This window comes from Telmatherina bonti (assembly GCF_933228915.1).
Source record: "Telmatherina bonti genome assembly, chromosome: 7".
NCBI classification, from domain to species: Eukaryota; Metazoa; Chordata; class Actinopteri; order Atheriniformes; family Telmatherinidae; genus Telmatherina; species Telmatherina bonti.
The window spans coordinates 28,508,625-28,528,758 of record NC_136625.1 but is presented as its reverse complement, the minus strand read 5'-3'; the positions used below and the strand labels follow the sequence as shown (position 1 = coordinate 28,528,758).

Sequence of the window (20,134 nt, the reverse complement as noted above, 5' to 3'; positions counted from 1 at the left end):
TAAAGATAAAATACTAAGTATAAGAAAATTATTATGTTAGATTATTGCATACTATAGGCAGGAATGACCTCAGTACTGGTCCTTACTCCACGGAGATGAAGAAGCCTCTGACTGAAGGCAATGTGTGCAACATTATCAATTTTGGTGTGTAGCTTGTGCCACATTCTTTTTACAGAGGCTCTGGGGATGTTTAGACAACCAACACCATTTGTTTACTACTTTTGTTCTGACCTAAATATGTTAATTAGTGATTTAATGTCAGTAGTTTAACTGGTCACGCTGACCCCACCCCCATTCTGGTTTTAACTCCTGATGCACTTAACAGTACCAGCTTTAAATTGGATCTCCCACCCACGTGACCTCAGTTATAAAACGCTGTGTTCTTTGACGCCACTTCTTAGGGATTAGTCATGCAGGTTTTATATGTTTCTCTGCTGCACCATGCAAATGAAATTCATCTCCTTGACAACTTGTCCTCAAGTTTTCCACAAGCCTGTTAATTTGAGCCTAGCAGGTCAAAGTAGGAAAACTTCTAAAAAAAAAAAAACTCTCAGAGAAAACCCAAACAAATCATACCTCTTAAGTACTTTTCTAATTATACTGTTTTTCATTTGGATATTTATCATGCTGAGGCTTGCTGAGTCAGCTATTTAACTCAGGTTTTAAGTAGTTTTTCTGAACATTGTGTGGCCTCATCTTACTAGGACATCCACTCCATAGCATGGAAATGCTTTAAAGGCATAGAAACAAAATTCTGCTTGTAAAATTCTCCCTTTCCTAAAAACATTACATTATTGTGTGTGCGAACCTGTTTTTAAATTAACCTTCAAAGTACGTCAGATTTGAAGCAGTTCTGTTGAAAAATATTTATTTTACACTCATCGCATGCTTGTAGTCTGGTTTCAGAGAAGAGTGAAGAAAGAAAACCATTTTCTGGCACCATGTTAATCTCTCCAGAGCTTCTTAAGGAGTCACAGACCAGAGGTGCTTATCCCACGATTCGATCGGCATGAAAAAGCTGATCCCATTTTGCTTGTGAAAAATGAAGCGCAGGTTGGAAAAATCTGATTTAACATGAGGAATCTGGTTTCAGCAGCATAGGCTCCTAATCTGCGCTTGGACTAACGGTTAAGACTGTGTGCATTAGCAGAAAAGTAATTGGATTCAGCAGAAATAACCCCACATCCTGTTTCCGAGAGCTGCAGACTGTTGCAGTTACACAAATGATCCCATATTAGAGCTGATCTGGTATTAAGGACTGGCACTGAAGTATGGTATTGACTGAATTATGACATATTAACAAATAATCTTAGATGTGACACATTTGTCTCATTTTTACAATGCAGAAAAGTTAAAACATTCCTCTTTTTCTGTTGATATGATTAGCCCAGAAACACATAGGCCTGACAAACGACTAACTTACCTCCTCTACAATATCTCCAACATGTCTACGAACCCACAACCTGCTGTGAACCTGAGGGAGCAGAGCTGCTCAGCCTTATACTGAAGGCAGCTGCCAAAAAGCTCTTAATGAATTAAGGTCACTTTGTCTTCCTTTTTCCTGTATAGAAAAAAGTAAACTAGGTATACGCTTCATGCAGTTTCCCACAAGTGTTTTCCACATTATGCACAACATTCCAAGTATTTGAGCATGGTGGTTTCTCTGAAGTGTCTGGTGACACTATTGCAGGTCAATTCGGTTGAGTTTTATTTCACAAAATAAGCCATGTGATTCATCAGATTGAATTTTTTGTATTTCTTGATTTCCCCATTTTTTTTCTGAAGGATTTAGTGTTATCACATTTATATTTATGAAAAATGCCAAGTAATTATTTTTAAATTCACCTACAAAAGTCCTGTATGGATGATGGTTTGATTTTTAAACCATGCATGTATTAAGTTATATTTCCTGCCCTCGTTCCTGCACTTGCAGAATCTGCTGTCTTTGCTTGTGGCCCAATAACTGAGCAATGTCTACATATGATAAAATACACATTACAAATCATTTCAATGATTTCAGAGGAAATATCGGAGGAATAAATGTTCGTCAAATAAAAATACTGCAAGCTCGGCTGCTTTTGCTTTTGGACTTAATGTCCACTTACAACTTAATTCATATCACATCTCACATTTGTTAACAACTGTCACTAGCAACAAAATATGTATCTGAACTGCATACCATTTGTAGCGTTAAGAATAAAAACAGAAAAAAATGTATTTTTGAGCAATCTGTACAACTGTTTATTATTGTTTCTTGTGACAGAACCAACAATCAACAAAACTTGAAGTGTGTATCTCTATGTTACAGTACATGCCACTGCCTTGTTTTCCACATATAAAAAAATAGAAATCATTTGCTCTTAGAAATTGAAATCCAACACCAGAATTTAGTGTCCAGCTTAGTTTAAAGTACTAAAAGGTCACTTTATAGCATCATATATATATGTATTCAGAATTTTAGCATTCCACACGGTGGCAGCACAACAGCTGTCAGCACTAAAGTTAATTTCATTTACAATCCACATCAACACAAAAGCAGTTAAAATGAACTAAAATCCAAAAATTACAGTGAAAAACAGATGCATACTAAATTCACCCTTTAAATTAAACTGATTGATCTCAAACACTGAAACTGTACTTCTCAGTGGAGGCAAAATAAAGCGAACCCAGCTACGATAATTGTGCTACAACAGGGTCTGAAATGATTACGACTGTGGTATAAAGTGCAACGCAATGAAATCTGATAAACGGTTAACGCTAAATGATCATTGCTGATCAAAAAATAAAAATAAAAACCTAAAACACTTGAAAAATCAGACAATTTCACTCTGCTGCCATTGTCAGAAAGAACTGAAAGAGCATCTGGGGCTCGTTTTGTCTTTCAGAAAAGCTGAATGCAGGGACATAAAAAGGAGGGGGAAAAAAAGCGTCTTCTAAACTATCCAATTATTCTGTGAAGTGGGCCGATAACTCTGGATCACAACTTTGAAATTTGGAAACACAAAAGAGCAGGAGAGCGGGTGATGTGGCCACACAGGTGAGACACCAGAAGAACAGCAACTAGATGCAGGTTTCATATTCACATGCAGAGTTTTTATCACAAGGTGCCGAGGAAAGTGGTCGCCACCTGCTTAAGTAACACGTCCACACACACACACACACGCTACACACCGACTTCCAGTAAGAAACGCCATGTAAGACTGCAAATTAACATGAATACATTGACTTTTTGTAAGCATATAACAGTAAATAAGATTTAAAATGTTAATTAGTGAGTTTTCGAGGTGCTGGGTGATGCTGCTGCCTTTGGACAGTCAGTATGGTAGTTTCCAGTCTTAGTGCTAATCATCAATATGAGTATCAATGTTTTCATCTCAGCATTAAAGGAAGCTCAAGAAAAAAAATCAAAGATGGTGAGCTTTGTTCATTTGCAAAAAAAAAAAAAAAGCTACAAATACAACAGTCATTCTCATGTCTAAATATCTCCGGATCACATGGTGGAAGTTCTACAGCTGTTTTACAGACGCATCCGCTTCATTTTATGTACCTCTGCAATGAAAAAGCACGAGAACATTTAATACAGCATGTTAGATGTCCTCAGCATTGTTTCAATTCATTCAATCATTCTCACAGACCGACGACAGATGATGCAGCACTTCACATTTCCCTCTTCGATCACCGATGAATCTGATCTGAAAGCTTGTTTATTTTTATACTTTACACAAAGCTGACAAGGCTTCATTCTGACAATAATAACCCAAAGAACTGAGCCAGTCTTCTCAATGATCTGCTCAGCATGAAAGATAGTATTAGATTTTTTGACAACGCTGTTGGAGTCAGCTTTAACTCCCTTGTTTGTGAGAACCTAATACACCCCAACCCAGGTAAAAAAACAAACAAAAGAAAAACAAAACTTTTTTTTCTCCTTATGAACTGTTCACGTGCATCTCTCCAAACACCCTGTGTGATGCAGATGACAACCTACCCAGAAGATAAGGTCGTCACAAGCATGACAGTTTATTTAATCCCATGATCTGTTGCTAAGATTGCAACACTACATCAACTGGGCCGTCTGCTGACCAGTTAAATGCTTCAACAGGTTGACGGATATGCTTTCTTTTTAAAGTCTGTTTATAATATAAGCGAGTATGGTAAACACAGTTGCCTGCTGCTTACACAATTAGAAAGACTACGCTGGTAGATGACCAACATGTAATCTGTCATATCCCAAAGAAATGATGTGTGTGAGGTTAAATCTGCTGAACCTGCTTAATAGCTTCTCTGATGACTCACAGACTTGCTGACTGTGCTCAGCAGGTTACAAATAAGAAAAGCAAAGAACATAACACTTCCTACCACTGCCAAAAGGTGTCCAGAAGGAAGGCTGCTGCAGTTTGCTAGTTGTGGCTTTAACATGACTTAGTGTGTTTTAGTGTAGTGACAAGAACCCTGCTTAATCATCGTCTATGTTGTTAATAAATATTTTCATTCTGAAAGTTTTGAGGCCATTTGTCTACTTTTAATGGTTTAATACCATCTCACCCTGACATAATTAATCAATGAAACTTCTTTCCTGCTTACAGGAAGAACGACTGACAGCTTTGTTTCCTCATTTTATATGTGATGATAAAAAGAGTCAGACTGGTTGCCCCAGTTTCTGCTTTTGTAGCTTTCTGTGGCCGATTTGCTTGTGTATCCTCTACTGCCTTATATAAATAATCTGGAGCCTGTTTTTGTTTGTTTTTTTGTCTGAAAACATCTTTTTTTTTTTTTCCAAAGCAGTCATTCATTCATTCATTTTCTAAACCGCTTAATCCAATTTAGGGTCGCGGGGAAGTTGGAGCCTATCCCAGCTGGCTTTGGGCGACAGGCAGGGTACACCCTGGACAGCTCGCCAGTCCATCGCAGCAAAGCAGTCATATGAAGCCCAATTATGCTAAAACCCCAAAAACTCATGTCCTTTGTTTTGTTGTCAATAAATATCAATAATCTTCTGCTTAATTTGTTTAGCTCAGAAATGTCAGCTTGTAAAAATCAGGTTTCCACACTTCTCTACATTCCACCTTGTACTGTCAGCCTCTTAAAAGAACCAGTAGTGGAAGCAGGACTAATATAATCTACATTTTTTCATCCACAGCTCGAAAAAAAAAAAAAAAAAAAAAAAGACACCCCACCTAAATTTTTTTCACATCAAACATTCGATCGGAAGCACAATCTGAGGTAACGGCTAGGCTCTACTTACGTGACTCCAATCCAAACCTTAAAATAAAACTTAGAGAGAGTACATGTGCAGCATGAGCATCAGCCAGTGCGGCTATGGCTCACATGACGTTTCAGGCATACTGACAGTTTTGCGGGTTGATTTAAGAATCCTTTACAGAAAATTTTAAACTTTCTATCCAAACCTTGGAGGCCACTTTTTCCCGTCATTCATAAACATCCTCACCTCCCGGCGTAGGGTTGTGGGAGATGATGGAGACTCAAAGGACCAGACCGTGTTTAAAGCTTTATGGATGATATCTGAAGTTTGAAGCTGGCAGCTGAGCCAAGACAAAGCAGAAAGGTTTCACTACAGGAGCAGCTGAGGATCCGGTGCTGGGCAGTCATTCAGATCTAATGATCCAACAGCAGCGTCAGGTCTATGAGGAGGTGCTGAAGGAGGAGGACGTACTCCTGCCCGTCTTCCGTTCATAGTTTACAAGGCGTTGTCCGACTAGATACCTGAAGGAGAAAAGAAAAATAAAGTCCATATCATTATATTTTCATTGGTTTTAAAACATAGTTTATAGCTCGAGACGAGTCTTTATAATCTAAGTCTTTGACTCTTCACACCGAGTGTCTGGTCCACTAAGAGGAGCCAGAACCTGTCATTAAATTTCTCCACCAGGCTGAAATTTGTTTTTCTTGGTAAACACTGAGCTTGTTTCCTCTGTGTGTTAGTTTGCAAAAGAAACTTTTAGACTCTCACTTGTCATTTTTGATGTGTTCATAGAGACGTTTGAACTGTCGAATCTGAAAGGACAGAATGGCCAACAGTATGACCACCATCAGCAGGAACGGGTAGATCCTCCTCTCCACCAGGGTCTGCATCTCTGGCTGCACTCCTGCAAAGTGTGGCAGACAGAACAAGCAGCGTGACAGAAGGCACTGATGTCAACGCTGACTTGATGTTAATGGAAAACTAAGACTAAACAGTTGGACTTCTTGGTAGATGGTGAGAATAACAGGCAAGAATTTAACTGAGAAAAATAATACGACAAAGCCAAAGTAAACCACATGCTAATACATCCAGGGCTTTTCTAAATCATTTCTCACTAACAATGTTTTCAATGAATAATAACACAATTTAACATGCGGTTCATGTCACCATAAAATGTACTGATGTAACACAAAAATACAACACACAGATACACATTGATACATGAATACAAAACTTCTCATTTCCCTCTGGAAATAAAATTATTTTATTCCCTTCATTTTAACAGACAGACACAAAGGTTTTGCTTCTCTTTGTCAAAAAGTTATAGTTCATTATAAATCATTATATTCATTTATACTATAATAATTGATAGTTTTAATAAAAAGGACAAACACAGATATAGTCCCACATGTAGTTCTATGTCGGTTTGTCTACATAACAAGCAACAACCCAGTTCCCCCTTGTCGATTCTAAAACCAGGTTTCTTTTGCTGTTTTGGAGACTGATGAAGGTTTTAACTGCCATGAGGCCAAAGACCATCAGCACATTTTCTTCAAACTAGCTTTTCTTTAACCACCACCAAAAAAACATAAAAATAGCAGATTGTAACACACATAATAATAATAAAAAAGGCTAAATGCAAAGAATGGGTCATTTTTTGTCAGCCATCATATTATACCCAACTAAGCCACCTCACTCCACTCAAAGTGAAGCAGAGGGAAGGAGATGGAACTGGGAGGAAACACGAGAAATGTTGGAAGAAAAATTGATTCTCTTTCTCTCCATTAGCTTGAAAACTGATGTCTGATGGGGTCACATACAGGTGCCAGAAAAATCAATGTGCCGTCCTCACAGCGAAACGTTCAGGGAGACTTACCCAGCAGTGGTGTAATTCCGTTAGAGATGGCGTAGGGCACACAGAGAGACAGCAGCAGCATGCAAATGACCGGAGCACCCAGTCTTCGCACTATGAAATGGAGGTCAATGTTCCTTATTCCATTAGCATACACCTGCAGGAGTGAGATAGCCATGCTTACTTCTTCTGAATGCCTTCTGTTGTTGTTCTTATTCTTTACAACAAACAGTCAAACTACATTTTGAGAGAAAATGCATCTTTTTTTTAAGAATCCGACTTCATCTAAAGAAGCCATCACGGTGCATTTGGAGGATAAATGCAGATTTTTATAGATGCAATCACCTTTTACTCAGTATTCAATACTCACTGCTTCTTTTTTGTTTTGTTGATTGAATAGAAGGCAGAAAGTGAGGCTCACCTGCTCAATGACTGTTTTTAGCCACCACTGAGGGCCCATCAGTGTGATAGCAGCAATGATTTTAGCATGAAGGACGCCCAGGGCCCAGTCCTGCAACAAACACAGGGAAGCAGTGTAATTACAACAGAAACTAGACACTCCAGCTCATGGCCCTTTTAGAATGGGTACCAAATGTGTTTATTTTTTGGACAGAAATGATAAAAAATGGACATGATGAAGCGATGTCTCATGTCATTTTCAGAATAACGCTTCAATTTTAATTATGACTCTTTTGTCATTTTTTTACCTTCTGAATATTACAATTAGGTTGTAGAAACTATGAAAAACACAGCAGCACATTCAGCGTGACTTGCACAGTAGTGTCATGGCCACATGCTTAAACACAAACACACATACACTTTTAACCTGTTGTCACCAATAAATTTTTTCATTTTAATGGGCACAAAACCTGTTTTCCGTCAACATGTTTGTTAATCTGTGAGAACAGATACACACACGCATAGATAGCCTAAACATGACCGGTCTCTCTCCTCTCATGAAGAGCACTGTAACGCCTCAAACGTTTCAGAAGTGTAAACATCTAGACTCATTAACTTACAATATAATGCAATCCAGATTATTAAGGCTTCAAATATGTTCAACTTGAAAACTAGAAGCAGGTCAGTGTTGATGAAAATAAGGCGGCCACTGAGTTGGATGAACAACACGGAATTTACTGTGTGAAACACAGTTAGAGAAAATATAGCTCATAATAGATAAGGTAGATAAAGTCATTCTATAAAATCAATTTATTTTTTCCATTTTTTTACCCATTTTTCCATTATATGTTTTTTAATTTTCTAAATTCTGGATTTACAACCAGTTCCATTTTTGTTCTTAAATTTCCTAAGTAAGTCCACGTTTTCAGCATTGTGAAAATAATTCATAATAATAATAATTAAAAGGTCATTCTGTACAGAGACATAAAGATCCTGCTGTCTGGTGCAGCTGTAAATGTTTGTTAATGACATCAAGTTCAATTCTGACTTTACAGAAAACAAAATACTTGCAGGTTTTATGCCATCCCTTGTAGTTCTTCCACATTAAAAGGAGAAAAAAAAAAATCCTGTTTTCAATTGGCAGCTCATAAATAAAAATCAAATTCTGCTGAGAAATCAGCATGTGGTTCATTAAGACCGCACTCCACCTTTTCCCCTACGTCAAATCTGTAATGAAGCAAACTGCAGAAGTGATGAAGAGGCCAGATTTCTGTGGCTACTGAACTGTTTTTAGTAGAAGTGGGCCAGATTTCAGCAGACAGCAGTTGCAGAAGGGAAATATACTGCAAGAAAAGAAAACTGAAATGCAGGTTTTTGTTAATTGAAATAAAACGACAAGTCTCCGTTCCGACCTGCCAGGGGTAGAAGAGGGGTGTCTGATCCAGTGGGACTCGGAGAGGGGCAACGATGACCAGCTCAAACAGCAGACCCAGCAGCAGAGGAATCACCCCGGCTAACATTAAGGCCACCACGACAGTCTTGAAGATCTGCTCTCACCACAACATTGCAGACACGCCAAATACACATTAAAATACAAGCTTACCATGTATTACACTAAAGTGTGTAATTTATAACGCTGACAACAGCTAAAAAAACAAAACAAAACGGCACCATGAGTGTCCACTCGTGGACTTTGAGCATGATGACCGTCCTGCCCTGTGGCATCCATGACAGCAGCACCGTAGCAGCACGGATGGACAGCCAGCAGACGTAGAGGCCGCTGGCCGCTGTGTACAGCTCATGAACCATCGCGTTGCCCATCCAGAGAGACATGAGCCAACGACCCACGCACACTGAGCAGGAGGGAGAGAAAACAGAGGGAAGTATCAATAACTACCTGATAAGGGGGAAAACGAACGCAGACAGTGCTTGCTTGTGACTTACCCGGCAGTGTGAGACAAATCAGACTTGCTACCAACAGAGTCACACACATGAAGACAACGAGAAGAATAATCTAAACAAGAAGAAAATAACAATCAACAACAACAGCTAAAATGAAACAGGTTTTGCCTGGCATGACTGACTGCTCAGTTTTAAGCACCTTAAGGGGGAAGTTAGGGGGTCTGTGGTATGGTTGGAAACCCACAGGCCCACCTTGCTGTAAAATGGCCTGATGGGCCGCATGAAGCCCCTCCCCTAAGCCAGGGATGCGATTGTTGTTATGACGACCAGGAGGGTTATTTGGTTGGTTTTCATCATCATTCTGATCTCCCAGTAGATATGAGTGAAGATCCCTGAGGGAGAAATTTTTTAAAATATGATATTAAGATCATAACAAAACTTCTCAAACTTTTTTCATCATAAATGTTGTGTGTGTTTCTGAGGCCTACAGAGCGTATCCAGCTGTGAAGGTCCAGGCGTGAACAAGGCGTTTGAGCCACTGGCGAGTGTGACCCTGCTCCAACAATGCTGGCAGAACAACCTGAAGTAGCAGCAACTCCAGTGACAGCTCGCTGACAGGGGCATCGCTGTGAAAGCAGGACACACACCAAACGAGATTCACACACAAATGCAGCTGCAGTAAATCGCAGAATTTTATCAAGGCGCAGTTCAGTTCTTACTGTGCCTGAATAAAGTCAGCTTCAGATCCCTGATGCTTTATTTTACCTGTAAAGCATGACGTTGTAAGGAAGGAAGTTTGGAAAGAGCAGTTTGATGATTCTGATTGGAAGCCAAAGCATCAGCAGGACGATGGATCCAAACACTACCTGCAAACACAGACGTGTAAACACAATAACAGAAGAACAGGATGAGTTCAGACAAGCTCTGAACATTTATTCTCACATGGAAAAATCAACATGTATTTTGTTTTCTTCATGTATTCTAAATCCACAGATGTTAATTACTGATGACCCAGAAAATGATCTGTTTGAACTTGGGCTTAAACAAATAATCAAATGAAAAAATATTTGTAATTTTTTTTTTTTAGCTAATTGTTTTGAAAAGTTCACTTCCTCTAATAACAGTCAGATTTCCTTGCTTGATGTACAAGCACAACACATTTTTACACTGCAACCTGAGTCCACTTTAGTAAAAAGAGGAAAAACAGTCTATGATCACCAAATGCTCTTATTTATTAGTGTGAGCACCAGTAATAATGCTCCTCAAGACAACATGATGTTTCAGGTGTTGAAAATGTTTAGTGTTTGAAATGTCAGTAAAAATGAATTAATAAACTTTCCAGAAGAGAATTATTTATACTGTCCAGACTTTATATTTTCCTGAATTTGAATTGAAAACAGGAGATTTTTTATTTCTGGTAATAGCAGAAAGTGATGCAAAGATGTCATGCTACTAAGTGCTGAGTTGAAAAAGGAAATAAGCAGCAGGAGATTTAACCGACCACTGAAAGTATAAATCTCCGCAGGTGCCGGTAAATGGGTAGATGAATCATCTCTTGCACTGGGTTGAAATCCGGATCATTCAGGTTTCTTAAAAACCACAGCACACCAGGCCGAAGAACCTGCAAAAAAAAAGCAGAAGATTTTTTTATCTTTAACAAGTTTTTTCTCATTTATTATACGTAGCTGAAACTTGATGGTGTCCTTCATTTACCTCTCGGAGCAAAAGGATGAAGGAGGCGAAGTAGAAGACGTAGACCATGCCTACCAGCCAGTGGAGAAACATGGTGGTCCCGGGAGCAGAGTCAAAACTCTGCTCTCTGTCTTTAAGAGTGGCGTCAAACATCTCCTGCAGTCAAGCAAAATGCAGCCTCTTTAATACATTTAACCAAAAATGAGCTCATTAGATGTGGTTAAAACAGGTTTTTTTTCCCCCCGTATTGCTGTTGTTCATCATCATATTAGCAGAGTGTATCACCATGTCTGCATGGAATCTGTTTGGTTAGTCCCTTCCGACTGTGGGGACAATTTGTTGCTTAACAACAGGACCGAATGCGTTCACTCGCAATGTTTGTCTTACCAGTGAACAAATGTCGAGCCACCAACCACAAATGAGCGGGAACAAGCCTATCTCCATGACAACCAGCAAGGACACCTGGAATGAGAAAAAGCTTGTAATTTAGTTTATTTTCATGTCAACACAATTTCCCTAATTACTGTTTCAACTGAAAGCTGGTTTCATGAACACAAAATGAGGAGATTCAGTCTTTAGTTTACCTTCACAACTATGTAACAGACGCCCAGAAGACGTCTGGACCGCTGGAACTTCACTAATGAAGCCAATGTCTGCAGAAGGAAAGGTTAAGGATGCAAACTAAAAAAAATGACATGAACGACCTGCAGTTTGGAATCATTTTCTTTAACATTCACACCTTTAAAAGTTTCCTGGAAGCTCAACTTATACAGGCCACAACGTACTGACAGTAGATAGGTAATGGGTAATGTATCCCACTGGTCCAGCAGCTACACACAGGTGTGAGATACATTGTATATTAACATGTATATGAAATGTGTTAAGGATACATGACAGAGTATGAGTGCTCCGGCCAAGAGGATGTACCCCAGTATTGTAGTGATGAGGCCATCAAAATGTGACGCTTTGATCTGCAACAACACAAGTATATACATCTCATCGATACTTGTTGATCAGTACTAAACGTGTGCAAATTTCTTCTTATGTACTGTAGAACACTTACATATTCTTCAAAACCAAGTCCAACTACTGAGAAATGTCCAATGTGATATGGGCAAAAAGCTAGAGGGGGATAAACAGCATAGATCAGGGTTTTTTTTGGAAGACAATAAAACAGCCTCTTTCTCACATTTAGACTCTGGAAAATCTCACTGAAATACATCTAAAGATCTTGTATTAAGATGGACTAAAGGCTTCAAAAGGCACCTTTTTTGGAAGGTTATAGCTTCATGTAAAGGTAGGCTGAACTTACCAAAGACCAAGATGAAGAGTGTATTCAGAGACACCACCCAGAAGACATGCTCCTAGAGAAGATACACACATAACAGGCCTCATGTTTATTTTCAGATATTCAGGCTTGGCACTTCACACAGAATACCAGACTCTAGAGTGTATCGCGCACGGGGCCAAATATTTGTTTCTCTTGGTCCCACCGATGCGCCTAACATTTCACATGTGTAAGTGTTCATTTCCTGCTTATCTGCATTCAGAGAGGAATGACACTGTGATAAAAAGCCCAGAGAAGGGGTGGGTCTTTACCACTGCATGGCTCTGATCTGTAGATGTACACTGTTGTGTGCTGGTTTGAAAATGAGACCACGCACATCAGACAGCCGGTACGGCAAAAGAACGGCACGAGAACCGTGGAAACCTGAATCAATTGTAAGACATGTAACTTCCCTACATGGTTGTCGTCTATGATCCTCATCAGGATTTCTCCGCAGTACATGAGCAGAATGAACCAGTGAAGCTGTGTTGGATTTATTTTGATCGCTGCATTTCCCCTTTTTGTGGGACGTCACCTGGAGACTGACCAAGATAAAGTCTCCCTCAGAAGTTTAGTGGTGGCTAAGATATTATATATAAAAAATAATTAAATCCAACATTTTGCAGCTCTAGAAAAAACCAGAAAAGCTGCATCTGTTTCTGTCAACGCATCACAGTGAGAAATCGCTGGCTGACTAATCTTGCCAGAAAATGAGAGCAGCCTCCATCCAGCTCAACCTGTGTGTTTGAGCTGCATCTGGACGCTGTTCTGCACAAGATCTGATGAAAATTAATATTATCTGACACTTAAAAAAATTTTAATATGAGAGGTTGCTGTGTATTAAAAAATAAAATAAAATAAACAGAATGACAAAAACCCCAGATGCTTCTGGCTTATGAAATGAAATGAAAACATGAAAACATGGTGTATAATGAAAGCCAAAGAGGAGCTTTTACTAGATTCAAATACAAGAATATTGTGAAAAAAATTAAACATAAACTCAGACGGAAATTAGCCTTAAACATGCAATATTTCAAAGTTTGATTTTTTTCTCTCTTCTTTAAAAAAAAAAAAGTATCTTTCAGTTTATAACTTCTCTAAGCTACGATCCACAGAACAGTTCAAAATGTGTGGAAGTAATTCAAGAGTGTGCATACTTACCAAGAAAACAAGGGAACCATCAAGACCCAGCATCTGTTAAATACATTCAGCACAATGTTATAATCACTACTTACGATGTGTGACTTAAAATAAATGCACTACATAAAGGACATTTTTCATTATAGAGGTTAAAATGATGTGTGGCCAAAATGTGAATGCACTGTGCACTTATTATTTTTTATTAATATCAACACTGTGTCAACCCACTTCATGAAAAAGACAGGAGACAGGAGTAAAAAAAATAACCCCAACTATTCCTACCCGTTCCCAGGTCAGCTCCTCTGCTGCACGGTCCCACTCCAAGGCGTTCCAGTTCAAATCTTCTGCACAGACACAGTAATGAATGTCATTGTTGTTGCGTTGCTATGTCGGAGCTTTTAGGCTAAGAGCGTATAAAACACCAGCTCACCTTGCCCACCATTATTGGCATCAGCGGCATCCTCTTCCCTTCCGTCCTCCTCCTCCTCCTCCTCTTCATCGTCATCTTCTTCCCCATCGTCATCTCCATCATCATCATCATCTATGTCAGCTTCATTTCTGTTGCCAGCTTCATGCGGGTTGATGGGTGCCGGTTCGTCTGGACGTGGAGCTGCAGGATGCTGCGCAGCGGGCGCAGCCTGGGCATTGTCTGCAGCGTTAGCGCCTGCATCCTGCAGAGATGTGAAATAACAACATCCCAGTTTGGTTTGGGCTTTACCAGTACCAAGTTTTGTTCCTTTAACGTCAGACATAAATACATGTTTTATTATCTGTAAAGATAATAAACAATGATTTACATTCCGATGCTGACATATGAAAGGACTTTGATCTATTTAATGTCTGACTAGATATCAGCATTTAAACTGATCAAAAACAAAACTAGAAAATATTTATTCATGGTTTTTCTATTACAGCCACAACGCTGTAACTGTGTAGATTATACCACATTTATAAACAGCATAACAAGCACTTTATAGTATAGAAGTGGAAAAACATCACGTTGTTTGCATCGCACTGCAAAACACCGGTGCTTTTCCATTACATGGTACAGTACGGTTCAGCAGGGATCTTTTTCCATTTGAATTTCTATCGTAGGTAATACTAATAATGTTTTTAGTACCATCTCAGCAGAGGCTCCAGGCAAGCTAATATTAGCTGATATTATGAAGTCATTCGAAGATACAGCAGGCAATTAATGGCTTAAATTATGTAATATTCTCACTTCTGTACATGGATCACATATTGTGTTTATTATCAAAGTGTTCACAGGCATATTTATTAAGAGACTAAATGGATTCACAGATAAATCTGATCTATAATGGACTCTGTCATCAAAAATAAATATATTTAAACATTATATAATTAATATCTGTACAAAAATAAATTAAATGCAATAATGAAGGGATACTCTTCATATGTAGGTTGCTATGGATAAAAATATCTGCTGAATCAGTGCAATAAGATGAACAACAAAGTAGTTGTGCTTCATCCGCTTCAAACACACTGTGCTATGAATCAGCTGATCTCAGCCACAGGGATGGATGTTGCCTGTGATGGAAAACTAAGAAGAAATCGTACTGTAGAGTTCCTTGTACCACAGAACCTCACACAAGGGGTCCGAAACCCCAATGTGTAGGTGTTCAAACACTGAAATGTGTCTATTTTTATCCACTGCATGTGGATAAACAGGAATCTTGTCTGCTTAGACATAAACTGAGCTCACCTCATTAGCTGCTGCAGCGCCATTGGGGGGGTTGGGAACCAGAGGGACCTGATTCTGTTCTAACCACTGTGGAGCTCCACCGTGGACAATTTGCTCCCTTAGCCACACCAGACTGATGAAGGCACATAGCGTGCATGTGACCACAAAACAGCCCTGGAGGCAGTCAGCGAGCAGATTCTGCCTGCAAATAAGACATTTGCATATTTGACTAAATATTTGTGACAATCATGACAAACTAAAGGGGCAAACAAGATTCAGAGAACTGATGAGTTATAAATAGATACGCTTCACATGTTGATCGTCTTTACTCAGTTATCAAGACAAATGCAAGATGAGAGCCAAAAGTGATGAATGAATAGTTTAAACAGACAGAAAATGAAGAAATAAAACCAAACTATGTCAATTATCTCCTGTGGCCTTGTTACACTACAAGACCAACAAAAATCGACTTGTATCAATTTAATAAGAAAGAGAAGGGAAAAAAAAAATAAAGACCAGAGACTTACGTTGATAGCATATCTAATGGCAGGGTGAGAAGGGAGCTCACGGAGCCAGTAAATAAACACTTGTAGATGCGACCTGTCAGGAAAACACAAATAATAGACAGTGATGTCAAGAACAAAATAATAGTAGTGATTTATTTTCCTTTCAGCTGGTCCAGAAGTAAAAGGTTCTTGGAATCTTACTGCAATTCAAGCTGAAAGAAAAAAACCCATCTAAAGCTGAATTGATAAAATTGCACCAAGAACCTTATTATGCTACTTTAAAGTCAATGTTAAGAACCGAAAGATGCTGATTGTGGCAAGTAGAGTAATTCAACAAATCTATTCAAAGCAAATGAGCTCAAAACTTTAGATTGTGCTGTGAATTTAGCCTTTGGTGAGTTCTCCAAATGCTTAACGGTCAAAAAAGGTTTCCAAAGATTACGCAAGTTTTACATCACCCCATCAGACAGAGGCTGCAACATCAGTTTTCATTTTCAGGAATCATATCCGTATTTTCACTTGTAATCAGAGTAGGGCTGGGCGATATGACCTTTTAGTAATATCCTGATATTTTTATGCCATGTCACGATATACGATATATATCTCGATATTTACCTTAGCCTTGAATGAATGCTTTGGTGCATACAATCACATCAGTAAGATGATTTTGTGTCTCCATTAAAACATAATTGTTCATACTGCATTAAGATATGCTGATTTTAAACATTCATGCCAAAAGGATGAAATCTTAATGAAGCAAATTGATCAAAACCATATTTATTGATCAGTTAAAGCAGTGGCAGAAACATGTCATTTTAAAACAAAATAAAGTGCCTTTGCATGATGTAATAAATGCAACGTATGAAAATATGTGCTCTAGGGGGTGCCTTTTCAAATGATGAAATATATTTGTGGCGACACTGTATCGACATACTTTGCATATGACAGTTGTTTGGTAAACATCCTCTCTCCAGTATCCAAACCACCGCCAGATGATGGATCCTGTACTATTTTTCTTCTATTATTTTCTTTTTTTTGCCAAAGAAACAGTCTATCCCTTTGAAAAATTATTTTGAATACCATTAAAACCACATTGTATAAATCAGCTTTGTCCTGTTTTATTAAATGTTAGATTATCAAATATCAAATTTAACCAAAGGATTGTTATGTTTTGTGGAATGGCTAGCTGTATGTCCACTCCCTCCTTTATCTGGGCTTGGGACTGCACAGTGACCCAAAAGAGACACTTTGACAGAGATACAGTTATGTTTTTTTTATTTGTGTAGTTTTCTTACTTTTAGTTTAGTCTTTTAGTTTTAGCTTGCTTTGGGTTGAACTATTATAAGGCTTTGCTTCATGGATACGTTTTCGAGTTGTGGTGTATTTTTTTAATCGCAGAGTTTAGCGTAGAAATCAGTCTTATAATACAGGCAGAATGTCCTCGTATCGTCTCCAATAAACGGCTTCAGCCAGCTTTTAATTCAGGATTTGATTCCCACTCCTTTCTGTACTTTCTAGAGACATGACGAGCTAGATAAATATACTTGTGTCACACACACAGTGGATGAGGTGAGTAAGTGACAGAGGCTGTGAATGTAATCAAATATAATTAATTTTGCGTGACGTGAAAAACTTTGTAATTTACGTCCCACTCTGTAGGTGGAGTCGTGTAGGTGTCCTCTCTGCTCCTCTGACTGGCTGCAGCTGCAGCCGGAGCGACTGAGTGCTTTAGGACGGAGAGAGACTCTCATTCTGACAATAACTTTACAATATGCGCTTTAAAGTCAGTCGCCAAAACACCAGGAAAGTCTCCAATAACTTCTGTAAAAGTCGCTAGATTTGTCGCTAGTCGCTTTTTACAAAAAAAGTCGCCAGATTTAGTGAGAAAGTCGCCAAGTTGGCAAAAGTGGCTACACGCTGCCTCTCATGACGTAGCACGTAGCTCACGTTATGTACATAACTAGGTGCGCTTGCTTTAACTCTCTGTGCAAAGCGGTGCAGAGTCGAGGAGGAGGGAGAAAACCCCGCCCACAGCTAAAAACACCTGCGCGACAACAAGATACTCAAATATGACGAATATTTTCTATATCGCACAGGGGACTAGCCACGATATCTCGAGTATATTCGATATATCGCCCAGCCCTAAATCAGAGTGAAAGATTTTTTTTTTTTAACTCTAGAAAATGGCTATAAACTTTGGTCCTGAGGGCTGAAGTCCTGCAAGTTTTCATTTTTCCTGCTCCAAAACACCTGACTTAAATTAAATGGATTCAACAGCCAATGAGGTTCTCTACAGTGACTCATTCATTTAAGTCAGGTTTGTTTGGACCAAGGGGAAAAAATATGAAAACCTCCCAGACTGCGGCCCTCGTATGACTGAACTGAGTAAGCCTGCTCTTGAAACAAGTTATTTACCAAACGTTTGATTAGCATGTCAGAAACTGTGTGCGTTGCAAATTGTGAGATGTGCACAATGCACTGCTCACAACAACAAAGCAAACAACACTGTTTCGTTTTGTCCAAACCAGTTGAAAACGGAGGGAACACTTACATGCTGTGAGAGGCACTACACCCAGCCAGGCAAAGGCCACCAATGTGTAATGGAACCAGTATCTGATAGCTGTCCCAATACTGGTGACCAGCCCTGCAAAGATATCCTGGACAGGTAAGCGAGATGGCATGTCTGGAGAGTAAACTAGAGGGAGGACGGGGATGCAGAGGTGAGAGAACATAGCTTTATCTGGTCACTTACATGAATACTTGTGTAGTAGAATGATTTGCATGAAAAAAATTAATGACTTACTTGGTGTAAATGCAAACCTGTGTTTGCATAATTCACAGTATTCTTTTCTACTGTGTTTGAGCCACTGTAGTAAGCTACGAAAAAGGGAAACACTGTCATTTTTCATCAAACAAAAAGTTAAATTGCGCTACAATGTGTTTAGTTTTATACTGTTTTAATGTGTAAGAATGTAGAAACCCAAATAAGACGATGCAACTGCAGACATCTTTCGATGCATCACATGTTTATTAACATACCATTCTTGGTGGATAAACTTAATGCTGCCAGTGCAAACACATGGATGATAGAGCGGCTTGTCCTGGGTCCCCTCTGACCGGCACACTCTACAGATGTCTCCTGTACAACAGTTACGCAAAAACACAAGTTAAAAACATCCAGACCCTGCAAAATGTCCTTTAAATAATTTATCACAACATTTCTATAAAATTTTCAAAAGATATATCAGTTATATTCTTTACACAAAAGGCTAAATCTTAAAACACCTGACATAAGCTTGGAGCAGAAAACACTCCTCAGGTGTGTATACATTTGTTACAATATGAACATGTGACAAGGGCATAGCGGCAGGGCCGAACTAGTAATCCTTGGAGACTAGTAATCCTTGGATTACTAGTGTCGCTCAATGACCAAAATAAATGTACTATAATTAGCTTGTGGTGCATGATGGCGTTTAGGATATCCTGCGTATTATTTATGTAGTTTGACTTTCTTCACAGAAAATGGGTGATCAGATTTATTCTAAGATTACACTGATCCAACAATAATGTAAACGGCAAGGGGTTTTTTGTTATTACTATTACATAATTAATCTAGTCATACTTATTCATCATCATTATTAATTGTAAACACAATAACTGAGCCTTGACACCTCGTAGAGGTGGTCCATGCTGTAAAGACATTTCATAAGCTGGTTACTGTATTTAATGCTTAGACAACGGTTTCGTTTTAAGAAATAACTATCTAATAATATGCCTTATACTGCGTAAAGGTCATCTTTGTTTGTTATTTCTCCCTGCAAAACAAACGCAACCTCATGCGGTTTTTATTTACAGCTTGTAGCTAATGGATGTCTGCTAATGCCCGTTAGCTGGAAAGCTAGCGCTAATTGGCTAACGGTTTCTTATATTTTACTGACAGTTGCCATTATTTTTATCAACATAAAAGCTCTTTCTACCGCTTGCCAAATTTAAAAGTGACTTAGACCATATGCATATCTTTTATTTTTACAACTGGCATGACATGTTAACGCCAAGAATGAGGTAATCAAGTTTGAACATTAGCTACCTTCCTCTGCGGTGTCCATCTTGACTGGCTGCTATAGCAGCCCTGTTCCAAAGCAGTAGCTCGTTTAATGAGTCTAAAAGCGATGACCGCTTATTATCTAAATGTAAACATTTCAAGTTAGTGTTTTCTAGAAGCTGCAAAGAAAGTTGCCATAGATTTCAACCTTAAAAAGTGCCCATTTTACTGAAATAGTACATCGGGTAGCGGTCAGTGTACCCAAAGCGACAACACGTGATTGTGAGGTAGTTTTACCACTAGATGGCATCCAAGTGCAAAGAGACAACTGGATTTTTAATAAAATCAAATGAAAAATACTTTATTAATCCC

General features: G+C 38.8%; 1 protein-coding gene across 1 annotated transcript; it reads right to left on the bottom strand.

Moving 5' to 3' along the window:
* Window positions 1–2,215: 2,215 nt before the first annotated feature.
* On the bottom strand, window positions 2,216–20,050 carry LOC306758320 (E3 ubiquitin-protein ligase MARCHF6-like). The gene is made up of 26 exons (XM_079243620.1): window positions 19,808–20,050; window positions 18,760–18,859; window positions 18,524–18,597; window positions 18,272–18,415; window positions 15,742–15,814; window positions 15,236–15,416; window positions 13,943–14,183; window positions 13,795–13,856; window positions 13,534–13,566; window positions 12,358–12,409; window positions 12,109–12,167; window positions 11,936–12,016; window positions 11,630–11,698; window positions 11,433–11,507; window positions 11,067–11,201; window positions 10,855–10,974; window positions 10,119–10,219; window positions 9,842–9,979; window positions 9,553–9,745; window positions 9,396–9,465; window positions 9,123–9,304; window positions 8,864–8,998; window positions 7,474–7,563; window positions 7,077–7,209; window positions 5,969–6,104; window positions 2,216–5,721 (listed from the first exon to the last, which is right to left on the bottom strand). Exons 1-26 carry the CDS (start codon window positions 19,824–19,826, stop codon window positions 5,640–5,642), a joined length of 2,778 nt encoding a protein of 925 aa, XP_079099746.1. The 5' UTR covers window positions 19,827–20,050; the 3' UTR covers window positions 2,216–5,639.
* Window positions 20,051–20,134: the final 84 nt, after the last annotated feature.